The 19,104-nt window shown below is 48.8% G+C and overlaps 2 protein-coding genes across 5 annotated transcripts; one reads left to right on the top strand and one right to left on the bottom strand.

Annotated features, from left to right (window-relative positions):
• The first annotated feature begins 928 nt into the window (after positions 1-928).
• Positions 929-12,266, top strand: STRADA (STE20 related adaptor alpha). 4 transcript variants are annotated; one of them, XM_042051617.1, is made up of 13 exons: positions 929-1,002; positions 1,336-1,391; positions 2,638-2,695; positions 3,620-3,648; positions 6,819-6,921; positions 7,417-7,538; positions 7,650-7,758; positions 7,873-7,996; positions 8,453-8,624; positions 9,220-9,324; positions 9,473-9,714; positions 10,398-10,440; positions 10,844-12,266. In XM_042051617.1, the coding sequence occupies exons 2-13, from the start codon at positions 1,380-1,382 to the stop codon at positions 10,994-10,996; spliced, it is 1,272 nt and encodes a 423-aa protein (XP_041907551.1). In that variant the 5' UTR covers positions 929-1,002; positions 1,336-1,379; the 3' UTR covers positions 10,997-12,266. The 4 variants fall into 4 exon arrangements, with proteins under 4 accessions (XP_041907551.1, XP_041907472.1, XP_041907703.1 ...); XM_042051538.1 differs by having other exon boundaries at positions 1,336-1,415; XM_042051769.1 differs by lacking the exons at positions 929-1,002; positions 3,620-3,648 and having other exon boundaries at positions 1,361-1,391.
• An 843-nt stretch (positions 12,267-13,109) lies between these two features.
• On the bottom strand, positions 13,110-18,601 carry LOC121675968 (E3 ubiquitin-protein ligase RNF113A-like). The gene is made up of 10 exons (XM_042051877.1): positions 18,459-18,601; positions 17,990-18,066; positions 17,769-17,873; positions 16,686-16,793; positions 16,296-16,405; positions 15,994-16,100; positions 15,386-15,475; positions 14,614-14,707; positions 13,683-13,789; positions 13,110-13,231 (listed from the first exon to the last, which is right to left on the bottom strand). Exons 1-10 carry the CDS (start codon positions 18,556-18,558, stop codon positions 13,152-13,154), a joined length of 978 nt encoding a protein of 325 aa, XP_041907811.1. The 5' UTR covers positions 18,559-18,601; the 3' UTR covers positions 13,110-13,151.
• Between the last annotated feature and the right edge of the window lie 503 nt (positions 18,602-19,104).

Below are 19,104 nucleotides of genomic sequence, written 5' to 3'. Positions count from 1 at the left end.
GCGAGGGCTGGAGGAAGGTGTCTCTCCCCTTGTGCAGGCTGGGTTGGGGGGAGATGGAGAATCTGCCCCCAGATGGACAGAGCAGGGTCCCTGTTGAGGGCACAGCCTTGGCCACTCTCTGAGGGATCCAATCAATCACAGGATTGATTAGTTTGGACAAGACCTCCCAGATGATTCAACCTGTGCCTGATCCCCACCTTGTCACCCAGCCCAGAGCACTGAGTGCCATGTCCAGTCGCTCCTTGGACACCTCCAGCGATGGGGACTCCACTGCCTCCCTGGGCAGCCCCTTCCAATGTTTAAGAACCCTTTATGTGAAGAAATTCCTCTTGATGTCCAACCTGAACCTCTCCTGGCACAGCTTGAGGCCTTTTCCTCTCATCCTGTACCCCGTTCCCTGGGAGCAGAGCCTGATCCCCCCCTGGCTGCTCCCTCCTGTCAGGGAGTTGTGCAGAGCCACAAGGTCCCCCCTGAGCTTCCTTTGCTCCAGGCTGAGCTGCTCCTGGTGCTCCAGGCCCTTCCCCAGTTCTGTTCCCTTCTCTGGACACACTCCAGCCCCTCAGTCTCTTTTTAAAGTGAGGGGACCAGAAGTGGACACAGCACTTGGGCTGTGGCCTCACCAGTGCCCGGCACAGGGGCCCAATCCCTGCCCTGGCCCTGCTGACCACACGTTTTGACAAGCCAGGTGCCATAGGCCTTCTTGCCCACCTGGGCTCACGTTCAGCTGCCTGTCAATCAGCGCTGCCAGCTCTTTTCCACTGGACCTCTTTCCAGCCCCTGCCTCGGCCCGCAGTGCTGGGCGGGTTGATGTGGCCGAAGTACAGGACGTGGTGCTGCGGTCCCTCGGCCCCCTGAGGGACCCAACATGGCGCCGCCTCCTTTCCCGCCGCTCGCGGGAGCTTCGGCGCTGACGTCACGCGAGCGCGCCCGCGCCTCAGGTGTCGGCGCGCTGACGTCACGCGCAGCGTCTCCCGCCGGTGAACGGCGGCCGCAGCCTGAGGGGTCCGTGAGGGGCCGGGGGGGGGAACCGGGGCTTTGCGGGGGCAGCGAGGGGCCCCGAGGGTGTTCGGGGGTATCGCTGCTTTGGGGGGGGGCTCCGGGCAGTTCTCGCCGGAGTTACCGCTCTTCTGGGGCCCTTGTGGGACTGCCGGGCCCGGCGGGAGTTCGGGGGTGTCGGTGCTTTGTGGGGGCACCGGGTGGTGCTTACCGGGGTTACTGCTTCCCCGGGGCCGTCCCGGGCCGCGGCTGCCGGGCCGCGGATGGGTGAGGGCCGTGGGGGTGCCGGGGGATGCGGGCGGTGCTCGCCGAGGGGGTGACGCGCCCCTGTGCCCGCAGGTGTCCTGCCCTTTCTGCTGCGTGTGTCCCACAGCGGCGGATCCATGTCTTTCCTTGTAAGTAAACCCGAGCGCATTAGGGTGAGTGTTGAAGACCTTTCAGCTTCCCTCGTGTCTCGATAGAACGAGCCTTGCGCTTGTGCAGGGTGGCCGGGCCTGGAGAGCACTATAAGGGAAAACTGATTATAGGGCTGAGTACAGGACCTGGGTCGGTGTGCAACCAGCGCCGGTCAAAAACCCTGCACTAAAGCCTCTGTTACACGTGTATCTCCTTGGGGTGTGGTGCAGAGGGGCTGTAGTGGGCTTTGTAGTGAAGAAAAAGCACCATAATGTTGGTTTTATTTTCAGCCTTTCTTTAAGAAGTAGCCTCCTCACCTGTGTCACAATTTATGGGGTTTTTTTCCTTCGCTTTGCTTGCAAAGCTAAACACAACAGCTTTGTTTGATCTTTGCATTTTTAAATGAGGAAGTTTCCTACAACAGAACTACTTTTAATGCTTTCAAATGGTATTCTTGCATACAACTTTTGAGTCATCATTGCCTAAAGACTCATTGGTGCTTTCTAGGACCGGCTTCTCGTGCACTGAGCAACATTAGCTGTTTATTAAATTATTTTGCTAACCAGCAAATTCTACCATGGGAGTGTTTGTGATTGATTAACTTCGTGAGCAACACTCTGCAAGCTTAAAATTGCCTATTCTATTGTATACTATGTGTTTATATATGTGTATATTTAAACTGCAGTATTAGATCACGATAGAAATACTCCTCTGCACAACCTAATGCTTGCTGTGAATTTCAAACATGAGTTCTGGAAGAGAATGACAACTTTAGACTATTTATGTTCTAGTTTTGCATTCAGTCAATAGATAGATAACCAAAATATTTGAATGCTCAAAGATACCACCTCTTTGTAAATAGTGAAAGCTTTGTTTTTAAACTTATTGCACCTAAACCCCCAACATTTATTTGGCTGTATGAGGGGGTTGTGGCATGCTGATTATTTTTGCTGTATATGCATGTATAAAAGCTTGTTTGAATGATTTAAAATGATATTAACTTTATTGCAAGTGCATGTTGATTGGGAATAACAGCAGCACCTGTGTGGTTGCTGGGTGCATGTCATTGTCACAAAAAGGGAATATCCTTGTCCAAAGTAAGGATGTCACTGGTGATGCAGCAAATCAATTTCAGACCACAGTAGAATCATTGAAGTTTTGGATTTTTTTTCTTGTGGGGAAGGGGAAAAGAAACTTTTCTCTAGATGGAGTAACTGATTATGTGGAGAATTTTTTTTCTTTCAGCGGTGGGTGTCTGAGAAGTTCATTGTTGAGGGGTTAAGAGAGTTCGAGCTGTTTGGAGGTAAGTTTTCCCCTTGTTAAATGACATTGCTAGAAATGTTTTATTTTAGCTGTAAAGCTTGGCAATTTGGTAGTAAGGACATATCTTAACACTAAAAGAGATTATTAAATCTCAGTGTAAATCTGGGTATTCAAACTGGCTAAGCCCAGAAATTTAATGTGGAAGTGTCCAAGATCTAGCAACTTATTTGGAAGTCATTTCCATATTGATAACAGTACTAAATTAGTTCTGTATTAGCTTAGCATAACCACTTTTTTTTTTTCCTATGCAAAAGATGGATTTGGGGTTTGGGAAGGTTAATTATAATTTTCTGAGTGAAAATGGATTTTGAAGCTGCTGATGGCTCGCCAGGAGCAGGAGCTGATGTATTTGTGCTCTGCGTCTGCATAACAAAGTTGCCCACTAGGATGCAGAATTCCTGATCAATGATGTGGAAAATAAATAGAGCATAGGAAATATGTCTAGGTCTTGAGCTTCCAGGTGGAGTAAAAGAATTTTTATTACTTTGAATAATATTAGATAGTTTCTTCTGTATTTAAGAGTCATCTTTGAATGTGTTTATAATCACAGAATTGTTCGAGTTGGAAGGGACCTTTAAAGATCAAGTCCAAACCCCTGCAATAAGCAGGGACATGACAGAAGGTTAATGTTTAGAGTTATAGTAAAAAATTTTGTCACCTTACATTTATGTCAAATATACAAACAGTAGCACTGTCTGAATCTCTTTGATCCCGTACATGTACTGCAATATGATTAGTGCTGCAATTTTGTGTGTAAATTAAATGTCTTTGTATAGAACAAAAAAAATCATGTCTATTTGGTATCAAAAAGTGTCATCTAGGGTTATTTACTTAGTTTTCCAACTATATTTTAATGGGTATCTGTTGAACACAACATGGTGAACAATTAATTTCTTTACTCCAGAGCAGCCTCCGGGTGACTCTCGGAGAAAAGTAAGTGACTTGTGCAGGCTGTGGTGCTGTGGTTCATTGCATGGAGATTATTCCTTGTGGAAGTTTGATTTTTCTTTTTATCTTAGTTATATATCTCATCTCTATATTTAGCTCTACAAGTGTGGAAACGGGTTTCACCCTGGAGTGGAGATTTTGGTGTGTGGTTTTCAAACTAGATGTGATAATTCAAAAATTTAAACTTAATCTCTTGGATTTATATTTGTTTGTCATTCCCCTCCCCTCAGCTCCTCAAGGGTCTCTTTTTGAGGTGATTTAGTTCTGATCCTTCAGAGAATGAAGGAAGAGTGTAGTTTTATGGAATGTCTGAAAAGTGTTTGTTCTGCAGGCCCTGATTGCTCACTGGCTGGTTCATAATGAGCACATAACACATAAAATACCACAATTTACAATAGAGTATCTTAATCTAAATGATTCCCCATGTCCCCCCACCACAGGTGTGCAGGTGTTGCTTGCTCTAGTTTAAGCTAATTACAAACATGAATTAAGTGTGATTTAATCATAACTGTGTCAGTTCAAGCTGCTTATAATTGATTTTTGTGCCAGTGTCTGTAATTTACTGGCACAAACAAAGCTCAAAATAGGAGATGTATATGGAATGTTTTGTATAAAATCGAGTAAATTCACACCTTTTTTAAAATTGCTGAGTGTTAGACATGCTTGGCTGGAAGAAATTGAGATTAGCATCTGTTTTGGTTTTTTTCAAGCGTTTACTTGGGGTTTTGACACTTTTGCTGATTCTCATTTGGGTCTTTTTACGTCTAAATAAAAGCCTATTTTTTCCCACCAAGGCTGTAGAGAAAGATACATAATTTGGGGAGGGGGTTGGGAGGAAAATTTTTGTTGCTCATGCTGAAGTGAGGGAGGGAATGAGGAGGTGGAGGGGAAGACAGCAGAACAAAACTGATATTCCTTCCTCCTAACTCAGATGAATATCATTTGGCAAATGCAGATCCTTGCAAGCATCGCATAACTGATTGTGTTATGGTATTTATACCAATAGTTGCCTTTCAAAGATTAATTTCCTTTAAATGTATCTCAAATTAAACTGGGCTCCCAAGCCAAAAGCCAGCTCTAAATGAATGTCATGCCATAAAACTGGTCATGTGGGACTTCATTTTGCAGCTGCTTTTGACCATACACCAAAAATGGTCCCGTGTGAAACCACTGAGGAGCTTTTTTTCAGTATCTCATAAATAACATTTCAGTTTAACTTTCTTTTTTAAACTGTTGTATGATGTTGATAAGTTTCTGGTCGGGCTCCTTTTGCATTAACTCTGTTATTGGGCACTGCTAACATGACGAGAGGTGAGTGAAGACCTCATACTGGAAGACTTTTCAATAGGGAATTCACAGTATTTTTCCATTACTGCACAGCCTACACCATTAATAAGATTAAATTTATTTAATTCTTTGCATCTGTTTTGTTGGCTTATGCTCTATCTGGAGTGGACTTTAATAAAGCAAACCACTTACATGTTGCTCAGTGTCTCACCAGCTGTCACCGCTCCATGACTGCTTCCCAGCCTTCTGCTTCCATCTCCTTGGTGGTGCCTTTCTGCTTCAGAGGCTTCTATCTGCCTGTGTGTCCCTGCTGGCAGTCTTGCTGTTGACAGGACTGTGTGAAATTCCTGGAAGAAGTAATGAATGATACACCTGAGATCAGAATTGACAGGCCTCTTTAGCAGAAGTTTGAAATCCTGAGTGGAAAGTTGCTGCCTGTCCTGAGCCAATGAACAGCACTGCAGTGTTCACTAAAAGAAAGTATTTGGGAATGCTGCTCCCGGGGGTTTTAGCTATGCTGACATGGGACTGAGTTGTTTGAGTTGAAATTATACCAAAGCACCACAAATCTTAATTTTTGCCTTTTCCCTTAATGGAAAATACACCTATTTTAAAAGTAGGCAGTGTGCTGTTCAAAGGCAGTTGAAAAGGTGGAACTTGCGAAGTGTGGTTCTAATTTACTCCCAAAGTACGCTTAGGCACCCAGAGGTAATTTACAGCAAACTCCTGTCTGTGCTCTTTGCACTGCATTTACCCTGGGCTGAGGGTAGAACAGCAAGTTCCTTGTTTTTCAGCTGTCACTGTGTTGTTTCCATCTTTCAGTGATGGAAATAAAAAACAGAGTCTGCTGTCATGGTAGGAAAAGGCACAAACCTTTTCTGCTTCATGTACCATGAGAAAAGGTCTGATAAAGGGCATTTGCAGTTGATGAAGGGTGAGGTGGAAAAATTGAGCTGGACTTCCAAATGCCAGGAGGAGTTAAAGTCCTGGAAATTTGAGATAACTAAAGACAGTTTTAGACACCAAATAAACTTTAATCCCTGTTAGGATGCTCTCCTTGTGACTTTGGACATTTGAAGGAGTTGGAAGGTACAAAAGAACTTGCAAGAACATTGAAGTTTATCATCTGCAAAATCCTGCTGGGGAAGATTTCAGTGTATGTAAATAAGGCAGGAAGCTTTATGTCAGATGGAGTGAGGGAAAGCTGACAGGCTTGGGAATGCTGCTTCCCTGTGTGGTGTGGGGGTGCTTTTTTCCCCTTTTTTTTTTTTTTTTTTTTTTTAATAAGCACTTATGCTTTGCAGTTTTTGCTTTCATTTGGAGCTTCTCTTTTCATGTGTGTCTGATTTTCTTCATCACTTGTACCATTCAGCTAAGCAGCTTCAGCTGTGCTGGGCTTATCCCAGGTGAGCAGCTGAAAACCAGGAGCCCCAGCATCTGCCCAGGAACGCCAACTGTTATGGTGCAGAGAAGGGCTTTGAGCAGCTTCCCTTTGGCTCTTGCTCAGGCAACAGGATGGTGGCACAGAAGTTTGTAATTATAAGAGAAAGGCAGTTACTGTACAGCAGAGTTTAGGCTGTCCTGGGGAATAATAATTGGCTTTATCCAAATATTCCTAAATAAATTCTAGCTTACAGTGGTTAACAACCTACTTGTTACGTGTTTTGTAACATAGATGTCTGAATCTTCTGAAATGAGGCATCTCCTGAATTTCAATTGATAAATGATTATTTAAAATTACTTTGACATCAATTAAATCCTCTTCTGTATTCCTATTATTTTGAAGTGTATGATAATATGAGGCGCAGATGATTTTTCCAGCAAGTGATCTTTATTTCCTTTGACTTGACTTCACTTTTTTCCCTCAGACAAATGAGGCGAGCTCCGAGTCGATAGCTTCTTCCCCTAAAAGGGACACCATGAGCAACTTCCTGCCAGACAGCAGCTGCTATGAGTTGCTCACTATCATAGGTAATTCTGGAGGGCTGGAGGATCAGAGTCTGCTTTGTAAAGAAAATAATTTCTGCACATTTTTTGGCCTTTTCTTGATTGATTGCTTATTTTTGATATTGGATGACTGTCATCTTTGATTTTAAAATCATTTGAATAAAAAATGAGATGCCAGTCCCAAAGGTTTTCACCTGGGAGAGGCATGTGGTGGGTCAATGATGCTGGGTGTGCAGTACAGTCAGCTGAAGCAGCCTGAAACCTGTCCTTAGTGCTCCTCATCACTATTTCTGCCTCAGTCCTGAATTTGAAGGACAGGATAATTCTGCTGGCTGGGAGGATTCCTCTCTGGGATACCTGCCAAGGAAGGTGGTATCTGATGGAACAATTACTCTTTTTTACAAGGCCAAAAGTACTTTCAGTGAGTGAGGGTAAAGATTACTGAAGGGTCAGGGACCAGAGGAGTTCTCCACAGTACTTCCAAAAGTATTACTGAAGCTTCAATGCTTTCTCTTTCAGGCAAAGGCTTTGAAGACTTGATGGTTGTGAACTTGGCCAGATACAAACCCACAGGAGAGTATGTCACAGTCAGAAGAGTGAACCTGGAGGCCTGCACAAATGAAATGGTCACATTCTTGCAGGTAACAGCAGTCATCATGCAAGCTTAGAAGAGGACAGACAATAAGAGCAGTGCTTATCAATATTGCAGTCATGTTTCTGTATTTACTAAATTTAATAAAAATATCTTTTAGGGAGAACTTCATGTTTCCAAGCTCTTCAACCACCCTAACATCGTTCCATACAAAGCAACTTTCATAGCTGACAATGAGCTGTGGGTAGTGACTTCATTCATGGCCTATGGTGAGTGGAGAGGGGGTACCTTTAGCTGGCCATCATATTCTGTGAAATGAAATGGAAGAGCTGAAGTGTCCTTGGGGCTTTTGTTCTAACAGGTGGTGTTTTGTTTCTTTCTAGGTTCTGCAAAAGATTTAATCTGTACCCATTTTACAGATGGGATGACTGAACTAGCCATTGCTTACATTCTCCAAGGTGTCTTGAAAGCACTTGACTACATCCACCACATGGGCTATGTACATAGGTATTAAAAAATACATTGATCATTTTCCTTCTGGTGGAAGTTCTTGGAAATAATACTCAGAGTAGAGCAGAGAATGAATCAGGAGACACAGAACACATTAAATTTTGCATTAGTTTGCTGTTAGAGCAAATCAGTTTGATACTCATGGGAAGTGATATCACTGATCTTACTAAGCTGCATGAAAGTGTCATTGTGGAGCAGACTTGCCCCAAGGACCACTGTGTATCTAAAATCATGATCCATAACATTTAGTCCTGCATTTCTCCTCACCACAGAAACATTCTTTGGGAACTTGCAAAGGCAATGAATAGAATCCTGTTAATTGATTTTGCCCAGCATCCAAAGATGGTTGTTAGGAGTCAGCCTCCTGGTAGGAAGCTGATCGGGTATTGTCCTGTGCATTGAGCTGTTCAGTAAAGGCCAGGAAACCTGACTGTTTCTCCCTTTTTTCCTCAGGAGTGTTAAAGCCAGCCACATCCTGATCTCTGTAGATGGGAAGGTGTACCTCTCTGGCCTGCGGAGTAACCTGAGTATGATCAACCATGGGCAGCGACTCAAAGTTGTTCATGACTTCCCCAAATACAGCATCAAAGTGCTGCCTTGGCTCAGTCCTGAGGTTTTGCAGCAGGTGTGTTTAAAAGAAACTGCTTGTGTTTAGTGATGAACACATCTGTATCTGTATAATTTTCTGAGCTCTTAGGGCAAGTTCAGGGGGTGTAGGGTGGGAGATATGAGAGAACGTGCAGAGTTGCTTTCTTGTGATGAGCTCTGTTCCTTTTTTCTTTTCTTTTTGTCTTAAAACCAGTGACCCCTAGCAAGGAGAAGGGTACATGAATGCAAGGAAAAACAAAGGGAGAGGCTAAAGGAAACAGATTTGGGGTGGATGCAGGGCAAGTGGGTGGAATTTGATCTAGTTGACTCAATAGTTTAATTGTAGGCATCTCTACAGGTTGTCTCATTAACAAGGTGTTACATCAGATGTGAGTTACCCAGGGTAGATGCCATCCCTACAGGCTGGCTGATTTCAGTTACATAAATGTTGCCCTTAACTGTGTGTTTTAACAAACCAAAAATCCCTCACCACAATAAATCATTCTATCTGTGGGCTGTACTGTTACTGTTCTAACCATCTGGGTTTGCTGACTTGCAGTCGAATCATGGGTATTGCCCAATCAATCACATCCAAGTCCCTGAAGCTAACTTTCCATTTCCTTTTCACGTAGAATCTGCAGGGTTACGATGCAAAATCTGACATTTACAGCGTGGGGATAACGGCCTGTGAGCTGGCAAATGGACATGTCCCATTTAAAGACATGCCTTCTACTCAGGTAGGGTTTGCAAGCTCCTTTCCTGTCCTTCGTCCTGGCACCTTGAACTGCTTTGCTGCACTGGGATGTGAACGCAGGAGGATGTCCTGCCTACATGAACGGGAAACCTTAACTGTGTGTGATGTTGCTTGTGCCCCTGCTCTTCCAGATGCTCTTGGAAAAGCTGAATGGAACTGTTCCCTGCCTGCTGGACACCACCACAATTCCTGCTGACGAGCTGACTATGAAGATGTCCCGTTCCAGTGCAAACTATGGGATGGGGGAGAGCACGGCCATGAGCAACGTGCGCGCGGCCAACGGGGAGCCAGCCCTGCACCCCTATCTCCGCACCTTCTCCACCTACTTCCATAACTTTGTGGAGCAGTGCCTCCAGAGGAACCCCGATTTCAGGTAAAGCCAGGTGAAAGCTGCTCTCCCCACCTGCGCTATTCTAGGGCTGGTTAAACTATGGGAGCCAGCAGAGATTGTTTACAGTTTCTGTTCCAAAAGTGTAGTGGAGTGAGGATGTGCCCCATCTGTTGAGGAGAGCAGTCCAAATGTGTAGAATGAGCAGTGTTAACACTTGAGCACTTCCTACGTGACAGCCCGAAGAATTCCTTTGCAGCCTTCCTTGGGGGATGAGTGATGCTGCACATAGAGAAAATAAACAACTTGAGTTTCTGGCCCCTCTGAGACCGTGTTTACCCAGTTCCCATCACTGCAAATGGCTGCTTTTCAGCCAGCAGAGAGCAATGGTGGAAAGTGATCAAAGCTGCATTTTTCTTTGTGGTGAGGGTAATCTGTAGCCATGACAGACTTTCCAGGGGTGCCCCACTGCTCAGGAGCTGTCCTTGGCCAGATGTAAGGGATGCAAGTATGTAATGTAAAGGTTAGAAGAAGGAGGTTGAACTCCTTGCATAAAATATTATGTGATTGTAAATGCTTAATAACAGCGCTACCGCTGAAAAAAGGGAGATACCCAATAACTGAGAAATGGGAGAGGCAGGAAGGACCTCAGTCTTATTCCCACTATCTGACTTCAAGCACTGACTCATTTTCTTGTGTGCTTCCCTCATTCTACCTCCCTCCCACAGGCCAAGCGCCGGCACTCTGCTCAGTCACCCCTTTTTTAAGCAGGTAAGGAACTAATTTCTCTACAGGTAAAGCACAGTGGCTTTGCTGTAGTTGTCTTGCTGGGAGGGTGGGGATGTTGAGTGGCTGAATTTTCTGCGATTGGAAGGATTAAGTCAGTTTTTTGACTAACTGTAGTGTGGTGTGGTGATCATCACATCCTCTGGGGAGGTGCTTGGGCTGCTCTTGAAGTATCTCTTATCTAAGAGAGGTTTTAAATCTGCCTGTCCTGGGAGCCACAACAGCTCAACAGCCGCCCAGTTGAGTTCTGGGGTAAAGCAGTTCTAATCTGCTCCTTAATGAGACCAAAGGGTGCCCTGTGTGTTTCCTGCCTGTTGTTTCTGGCTGCAGTGCTGGGCGGAGCAGCACCTGAGCAGCCCTGAGTGCTCATTCTGCCCTTCCTGTGCAGATCAAGCGCCGAGCTTCTGAAGCACTCCCTGAACTTCTGCGCCCTGTCACCCCCATCACCAATTTGGAAGGGACACTGCCCCAGGATCCCAGTGGCATTTTTGGGTTGGTATCAAATCTGGAGCAGCTGGATGTGGATGACTGGGAATTCTAGAAAAATAGGGACTACACTGAGTTCTGGAGGAGCTTTCTGGACATTGTAATTTATTGGTCCTGTTCATAAAAGCTGATGAATGTTATACACAGAAGAGTTTACAGGTCCTTGGGAAGGAACTTCAACTGCCTCTTTACTTAAGAAGTAGCCTGGATACAAATTGACAGACCTGAGCTGGAAAAGGATCAACCCAAGGATCTGTGGAGTTTTCCAGAAGGTGCAGTGTTCAGAGCCCCCGTTCTTGCAGCTGAGCACTGGTAGAGCACTTGAGGGGGCTGAGCGAGTCCGTGTAGTTATGGTCTTTATTTATGTGTTTCTAAAAGTCACTGGCTTCCTCACAGTTGAGGCTGCATGTCCCTGCCCTCTTTGGTTCTTTCTCTTTTAAGGGTGCCTTAGAGTTGACGGGAGGTGGGCAGCTTTTAGTTTTGGGCATTCTCTTAGAACTAGTCAGGTTCCTGTAACAGTGTTGTCACAGGGCAAGTTTTAATGGGGAGAAAAAAGGGATTATATTCTTAGTTACTGCTTTGTGATGGAAAATGGCAGATCAAAGACAAGCAGATGCCATTCCAGGCACTCCTGCTGCACTGGGCATTCCTCTGCAGCACTGGATTCTTCCAGTCTGGAGAGGGCTTTTGAAGACTTCTCACTCCGTGCTGAGCACTCTGAACTCCAAGTCAGACAGGGCCTTCCAGCCTCTCCTTCCAGCTTCCTGGGTCACCAGAGCAGTGTGGATGCCTGTACAATGTACCAGCTTTTTTATCCCCTTCCAGATGAACTTTGTTAGCTGGGCTGGTTTCACAGCACAAAACATTTTACCTGCCTGTTCTCAGTGACTTACCCTGGCACAGAGGAAAAGTAAATTGATTTTCATGCTGATCTTCTTCCTCACGACTCCTGTACAGAACTGAACTTTAACCTTTCCATTACCACTGCTGTTCTGCCTTCCCTCACTGACGGGTAAAAGCTGCTCACGTGTGATTCATGGCTGTGTGATTGCCCTGCTGCTGTGGCAGCTCTCCCCCAGTCCGTGGTGTTTGGTTTTTCTGGAGGTGTATTTAAGGCTTTTAGTTTGACTTCTCCAAGGGCCATGGGTGCTGGAGGTTGTCTACTCTTTACTGAAGCACTGAGAATCCTTGTGTAGGTGCATTTGATGGAGTAGTGGTGCTGGCAACAGGTCCTTGTGTTTATAAACTGTACTTGAACCCAGATAAAGTTTGTTACTCTAGTTTTTTTCCAAAACAAATAAAATATTTCTGAAGTTGTTTTTTAAGTCTGCTGTTTGTGCAGGATGATGGAAGTGAATCACAGAGGGTGACAGGCTGGCTGTGCATGCTTGCTTTTACCTCCTTATTTTCATACAGCTCAGCAGTTTATGGCAGCTGCCTTCATGCTTCAGAAATGTACTTCAACTAAAGCAACAAGCTGCAAACACCTGGACTTGCTCTTTTCTGAAAGGTTCAGTAAAATTCCCCCAGTTGCAGTGGTGTTTGTTAAGGGCAGGCCCTGTTCTACCTCCTCACTATGATCAGGTTTGGGTCCTGATTTCATCTTACTGTTTGTAAGAAGATACTAATTTCCTGGTTTGTTATGAAGTTTTACAAACAGGGCTGATTCAAGAAGTGTGTTGCCCACTGAAGTTCTATCCCTGTCTCGAGTTCTAGGAACCAGGACAAGAGGGAATAAATGCCCAGTACATGCAGTCCTCCAGCCTGCTTTCCCATGCATTAGCATTTTTAGGGTGAAGGATGAACTTAGTGCAAGCTCATATTTCTCATCCCTGCCCATGCCTGCAGCTTGCTCCATGCTCAAAGATTAGGGGCTTTAATTAACTTTGTTCCATGCAGGATCGGTGCAGAGTTAGGAGTGAAACACCAGCACTTGTGGTCAGAAGCAGCAGTTATGAAGTAACTGAACAGTCACCCTCCTTCCCCAGGTGCACCTGGGGGTCCTGGGGGGAGCAGATGACTCAGCCACAGCCCTTGAGTCTTACCTGTCCTGCCTTGTGCCCCCACAGGGCAGCAGAGATGGAGTCCAGCACAGGTGGACACTGTTCAGTAGCTGCTGGTTGGATACGTAACCCCTGGCTAACAGCTGTGAGCTTTTTTTTTTTTTATCCTACAAAAGCTTTATTCAGTTATGTACAAAACGTGTTCTGCTACTGTGGATCCTCTCCATGGTCTGACTGCTGCTCCTCTTCTTCCTCTCCTTTGTGTTTTTCCAATTTTGCCATGAGCTCTGAAAAACAGGAACAGGCAGGATGAGGCTCCAGGTGCAGGGGCTGCCCCCCGCCCCCAGAGCCAGGGGCCCAGGTCCTGCGAACACCCAGGAGCAGGGCAGCTACCAACCATCCCTTGCCTGCAGAGGCTCAGCTTGGAGCTGCCCCTGTTTGCTGAGTCCAGGCAGGAGCTGTTACAGTCATTCCCTCAGCGCATTACTGACCACACAAGCTGCTGCCTCTGCTCCCATGGCACACCTCCCTTCCCTCTCCACTCGCTCCCCAGGTTCCCCACCTGGGTAAGCACACGTGCTCATTTTGCATCCATGATTTACTATTTCCTGACACTAACTGAACTCTGCTGGCAGCCAAGAGCTGTGAACTGCAGCTCAGGGCCAGGCCCAACACCAGGAAGGTCCAGCAGGAGCTGGTGCCTTTGCTGCTCCAGGTGCTCCCCCAGATGCCCATTACCTTTCGCAGGGTTGAAGACCCCGTTGGTTTGCTTGTCACAGACGTAGCAGCGCTGGGATTTGCGATAGTGCTGGAGGGCACAGCTCTCACAGAAGTAGTGCCGACACCTGTACGGAGACACAGAGGTCACTGCCAGGCACCAGTCATTGTGTCCTGGAGTCAGAAACTACTGACTGCTGGTCACAGGAACATAAAGGTTGGAAAAGACCTCCAAGATAGAGTCCAGCCTTTGACTGATCCCCACCTTGTCACCCAAAGCAGAGCACTGAGTCCCACGTCCAGTTGTTCCCTGGACACCTCCAGGGATGGGGACTCCACCAGCTCCCTGGGTAGCCCCTTCCACTGCATGACCACCCTCTCCATGGTCCCCAAGGGAGGCAAAAGTGAGCTGCAGGCAAAGCTTCCTCTGCATCCCTGTCCCCATGGAAGGTGTTTTCAGCATTGCTTCACCAATGTGCAGTGACAGCACAGAGCCACCAGTGAGCTCTTCCAGACACAGGTACCAGCAGGACAGCGTTCAGAGTGAGAAAGGCCTGTCCTCAGCCTCCTCCTCATCCTTGCCAAGCTCTTGGCTTCCCCATGCTCACATTTCTCTGCTCAGGCAGTGCAGCTGCCATTCAGAGTCCAGGAGCAATGAAAACAAAATCTCAAGGTTAAGGGGGAAAGATGAGGTAATGAGGCAGCATCTGTGGAAATCTAAAAAGTCCTTGAATAAGGGTTTGAGATCCCTTCCAAGGGCGTGCTCCAGATGCAGCTATGAGACTCCCTGGCTCTCAGGATTTCCTCACCCACCAGAAAGCCACAGCAGACAACAAGCAGGTTCCACCCACAGCCCATGGGGTGGGTTTGTCTTTGCCTCAGCAGTGAATGAATGACTTGTGAGCTGGATTGACAGCAGACACGTGGCTCCTCGTGCCAAACCACCACTTACTTGGTGACCACGGGGTTCTTAAAGGAACCTCTGCAGATGAAGCATTTGAAAGGCATGTCCTCCTCATCGCTGCTCACCTCGTAGTTTTCGTCGTCTGCAGAAGAGAAAGTGAACCAGAGCAGAGTGAGAGGAGAGGCCAGCCCAACCCATGTGTGGGGCATGAAATAATAAATAAGGGGAGAGCACAGCAGGTGGGATTCAATCTCTGCTGGAAACAATGGAGCTCTGGCATCTGGGTGTTGCTGATGTCAGTAACACGTGTGGGACTGTGCTATAATTAGGGCTAATGAGCCAGCAGGCCTGTTGCTCATCTCAGGAGAAAATTCTTTTCTACTTCACCCACTCACTGCTATAAAGAGAAACATTCTCCAGCCCCCTCCTGTTTTAGACTTTCTTCCAAACCAGCTGCCACCAAGCTCTGGTTCCAACTGAACAGAGAACACCCTTTTCCCCCCGTTTGTACAGCAGTGCTCATGAGCCTTGGGCCTCGCCTATGGACACTGCATGACAAATGACACCCCACCTCCTGGGCATCCGGGGGACAGACAGTCCCATCTCCCCAGCTCCACAGAGCTCGCTGCTAGGACCCACACAACAGCAGTGCTCTCCTTCACAGAGAGACAGGGGAAACCATCCTCACTGGGGAAGCCAGGGGTTGTGTGAAAGCAGCAGTTCTGCTCAGCACTGTCAGTGGTTACTGGCCCTAAGCTCATCCTGCAGCAGGAGCTGCACAGCTTTGGAACAGAGCCCTGTGAGAGCAGCGGGGCCGTACCGTTGACACCGTAGCGGCCTTCGTCCAGCTCCCGTTCGATCTGCCAGCCGTGTTTGTAGTCCGAGCGGTCGTGCAGGAATTTGCAGCTGTCTGAGCAGCACAAAGAAAGAGGAAGTAAGAGCCAGGCTGCAAGGGCAGAATGTTACCAGGACACCTCATTCTGGGGCAGCCTGAGCTTTGCCCAGCCAGAGAAATCTGACTGCTCCTTCTCCAGGGCAGCACCAAGCTCCTGGAGCAGGTACAGGATCCCTCAGTGCTGACAGGCTGCGAGGATCATCCTCTCAGTGCCACAGGGACAGTTCCAGCAGTTATGCACATGGAAAGTGGGATAAGGAACAGGAAAACTCATTCCTCACATGGTCTCAGTGGACACAATACCTGTAAGAATGTGGGTCACTGGAACATCCTGGGTTCCCTCCTAGGACTCCTGTCACCACTAATTAGAGGCCCTGGGCTTTCGAAGGGCCAGCATGAATGACAAGAATGTTACATAAACAGCTCTGCACAGAAGGGTCTGTGACTCAGCCTCAGCACCACATACACGGGGACACAGCTGGACTGGATCCCTTTGCACACCTGGTGTTCAGCTGCAGACACGAGGCACTCACCCCCGAAGCCGCAGAACCCGGTCTCTTTGTAGTCCTTGCAGATGTCGGGCTGGTAGTCCCAGCGCACCGTGGCCCGCAGGTGCTCTGGAGCACGGATGGGGCCTTTCCTGAAAGGGGGGCAGAGGGCTCAGCCCGGCTGCACAGCAGCCCTGGAGCAGGGCCCTGGCCAGAACCAGAGACCAGACTGGTCAGACAGGCAGAAATTGGCAGTGACAGCAGAGTTCCAGCCCCAGACCCATGCCTTTGGGATGGTGCCTGAGCACCTCCGTGGTCCCAGACCCCCAAGGCTCATCTCAACCCACCTGACCATTCCTGAAGAGGCGTTTCCCATCGATGTGTCCTTGGGCTTAACGTACTTCTGGTAGTTGTTAATGCCACGGTAAATTTTATCATCTTCCTTTCCTCTCAGCTCCTAGAAAAGCAAGAAGAGATGATTAAGGATCAGGAGAGCTTCATGACATGGATTAATTGTCACCACTCTGACACCAGTCTTCCTTCCCACCCTGCCTTCCTTAACACCAAGATGCCAATAAAGCCACAAAAGTCCCCTATTTGCAAGGGTTACACTTCTGGCTTCTCACACTTCCAGGGAAGAAGAGACTCTAACTCTTCTTGGTGTGCAGAAGGGGATGAGTAAAGCACAGGCTCTCCTGCTGCAGAGCACGAGCTCCTAAGGAGCAAGGCTGACTCACCTCCTGAATTTTTTGGCTGCGCTCAAAGATGGCCTGGGCATCCTTCTCCTTCTCTGTGTCCAGTTCATACACTGCTGTGGCTCCCATGTCTTCTGGGCCAACAGGTTTCTGAAAAGCAAGGAAAACTTGTGGCGAGAGTGGAGACAGTGGAAACCTGGACAAGACAGAGAGCTCCTTGGCTACCTGAAGGTTGTCACAGAGCAAGAACTGGACACACCTGCTTTATCCCTTGGCATTTGCTAGGGAAAATTCACCATGGGCTCCAGCCTAGTGTGTGCAGAGACCAGAGTGCTCATTCCCCTTTGCTCCCAAATTTTAGCCTGCAGAGTCAGGGAACAGTTATTTTACTCCTTCACACCCAGCCCCAGCTCAGCTGGAAGCCCCACTCAGTTCACCCATGTCCAACACTTAAATCATGGGACCCTCCTGCCCACACACAGGATGTTACTGAACTTCTGACCCAGCTGAAGGTGGCCAAAATTCAGTTTCAACACAGTTATCTGGTTTAGATTCCTCTTTAATGGATTGAACAGATACCTATTCCTAGCTTCTATCAAACCTTTGAGAACAGCTGCACAGAAACCAGAGAATAATTACTGCCGGCCTCAATTAAACACAAATCCATCTTAGGTGCCAAAAGCTTGTGGAGTCCCAAAGCTGTCATCTCCTCCTGTCCCTTCCCGTTCTCTCCAGAAGGTTGGGCAAACAAAATGCTGCCTCCCTTGGCAGCAGCCAAAGATGGTCTAACACTGAAAACACAAATCCAACAGTTTAGCAAACCTGATCCAACTGCTCCCTCTCCTGAAAAATCTGTGCACTGTTGGGCAAGTGCAGTGGCATCCTGGAGTTTTAACTCCCACCTCTAAGAGGGAAAGGCCAACCTTTGACAGCCTCCCGTGGAGGGAGGGACTATCAGAATAAACCCAGCACAAGGTGCTTGGCTATTAAGAAGGGACAGGGAGGTGCATTAATAAGAAAGAATGTCCAATCCCATGTTCAGAGTGGCAAATTCTGTCTGTGACGAGTGGAATCCCCAGCCCCACCCAAGCTGACGCTCCAGGCCCCCGTGCTGCCCGTCCTTACCGCCGACCTGGTCGATTTGTAGGTGACCCCGATCTCCTTGGCAGGATCCTCGTCCTCGCTGCTGCTCGGCGCGTACTCCGGCCTCTCCCTCGCACAGCGCCGGGTCTGAGGGGGGACAGCAGGGATGGGGGAGGAAAGGCTGCAGCACTGTCCTGGCTGAGCGTGGCAGACCACCGCAGGCCCACCTGGATGGAGCAGATGCTCCCTCGGAGCTCCCTTACCTTCTGAATCATAGGGTTGGGGGTGTCCCGCCGCCGCTCCTTCCGCACCACGGTGCTGCCCTCCTCCCCGCTGCTCTCTGCGGGGAAAGCCCAGCGTGAGGGGCACGACCCAGACCTGAGGCAGCTCCTCCCCTGGGCCGGCTGGGGAAGCCCACGGGAGACCCAATAAACCCATCCTGAGAGCGCTGTCCAAACGCTCCTGGAGCTCCGGCAGCCTCGGGGCCGTGCCCGTTCCCTGGGAGCCTGTTCAGTGTCCGACCACCCTCGAGGGGAAGAACCTCCTCCTAACAGCCAACCTAAATCCCCTGTGACACAACTGCAAGGGTCCTTCACGCCCTCCGCCACTCGCACACGGGCTGGGGAGAGCAGCCAGGCCCGCCGTGTGGGCAGCGCTGGGGGCGGCACCAGGCCCTCCCTCGCCTCCGCACTGCACCGTACCGCACCAGCTCGGCTCCCCGCGCCTCCTCACCCCGCTCCTGGTCGCTGCCGGACCGTTTTCGCCGGCCCCTGCCCGCGGCTCGGACCCGCTTCTTGAACACAAAGCTGCAGACGCCGCTCTCCTCCGCCATCCTGTGCCGCCGCTCCCGCGCCCCCGGACAGAGCGGCGGCCGGCGCGGGCTGCGCCCCCTGCGGGCGCGGAGGACTCAGCGCCCGGGCTGGGCCGCGGTCCCGCGGGTCCCGGGCCTGTCCCCCACGCCCGATCCCAATTCCCGATCCTCGATATCCCCGATTCCGCTCCCTCCCTGCGCTGCCCGGCCCCCCTCCTCCTTCCCGCGCCCCCTGAGCCCGGCACGGGGGCGGTTTCCCCGGTTCCCGCTCGTCTCCCGCAGGCCCGGCGGGTTTCCATGGCAACGGGGACGCCGCTGGGTTCCTGCGACCCCCGGCCCCGTGTGGGTCCCGTGTGGAACCGCGGGAGCCGCGGGAGCCCCGGCACCGCCCGCTGCCCTGCGTGGGGGCGAGCGTGGCACGTGTGTGTGTGTGTACATGTGTGTGTGTACGTGTGTGTGTGTGTACGTGTGTGTGTGTGTACGTGTGTGTGTGTGTACATGTGTGTGTGTACGTGTGTGTGTGTGTGTACGTGTGTGTGTGTGTGTACATGTGTGTGTGTGTGTGTA

The sequence above is a fragment of the Corvus kubaryi genome, unplaced genomic scaffold (genome assembly GCF_017639235.1).
Source record: "Corvus kubaryi isolate FWS band 111438036 unplaced genomic scaffold, C.kubaryi_AGA036_p1.0 123, whole genome shotgun sequence".
Lineage (NCBI taxonomy): Eukaryota > Metazoa > Chordata > Aves > Passeriformes > Corvidae > Corvus > Corvus kubaryi.
The sequence above is the reverse complement of the archived record's forward strand: the minus strand, read 5'-3'. Positions and strand labels throughout refer to the sequence as shown.

What these genes read in the sequence shown, in the direction of transcription:
- STRADA (XM_042051538.1), top strand. Translation starts at nt 1,380, where the DNA reads ATGTCTTTCCTTGTAAGTAAACCCGAGCGCATTAGG. An exon ending in AGAGTTCGAGCTGTTTGGAG is followed by an intron (nt 2,696 to 3,619) that starts GTAAGTTTTCCC and finishes TCTTTACTCCAG; the next exon opens with AGCAGCCTCCGGGTGACTCT. An exon ending in AAGACATGCCTTCTACTCAG is followed by an intron (nt 9,325 to 9,472) that starts GTAGGGTTTGCA and finishes CTGCTCTTCCAG; the next exon opens with ATGCTCTTGGAAAAGCTGAA.
- LOC121675968 (XM_042051877.1), bottom strand. Translation starts at nt 18,558, where the DNA reads ATGGCGGAGGAGAGCGGCGTCTGCAGCTTTGTGTTCAAGAAGCGGGTC. An exon ending in CCAACCCTATGATTCAGAAG is followed by an intron (nt 17,874 to 17,989) that starts GTAAGGGAGCTC and finishes GTCCCCCCTCAG; the next exon opens with ACCCGGCGCTGTGCGAGGGA. An exon ending in CGGGTTCTGCGGCTTCGGGG is followed by an intron (nt 15,476 to 15,993) that starts GTGAGTGCCTCG and finishes TGTGCTGCTCAG; the next exon opens with ACAGCTGCAAATTCCTGCAC.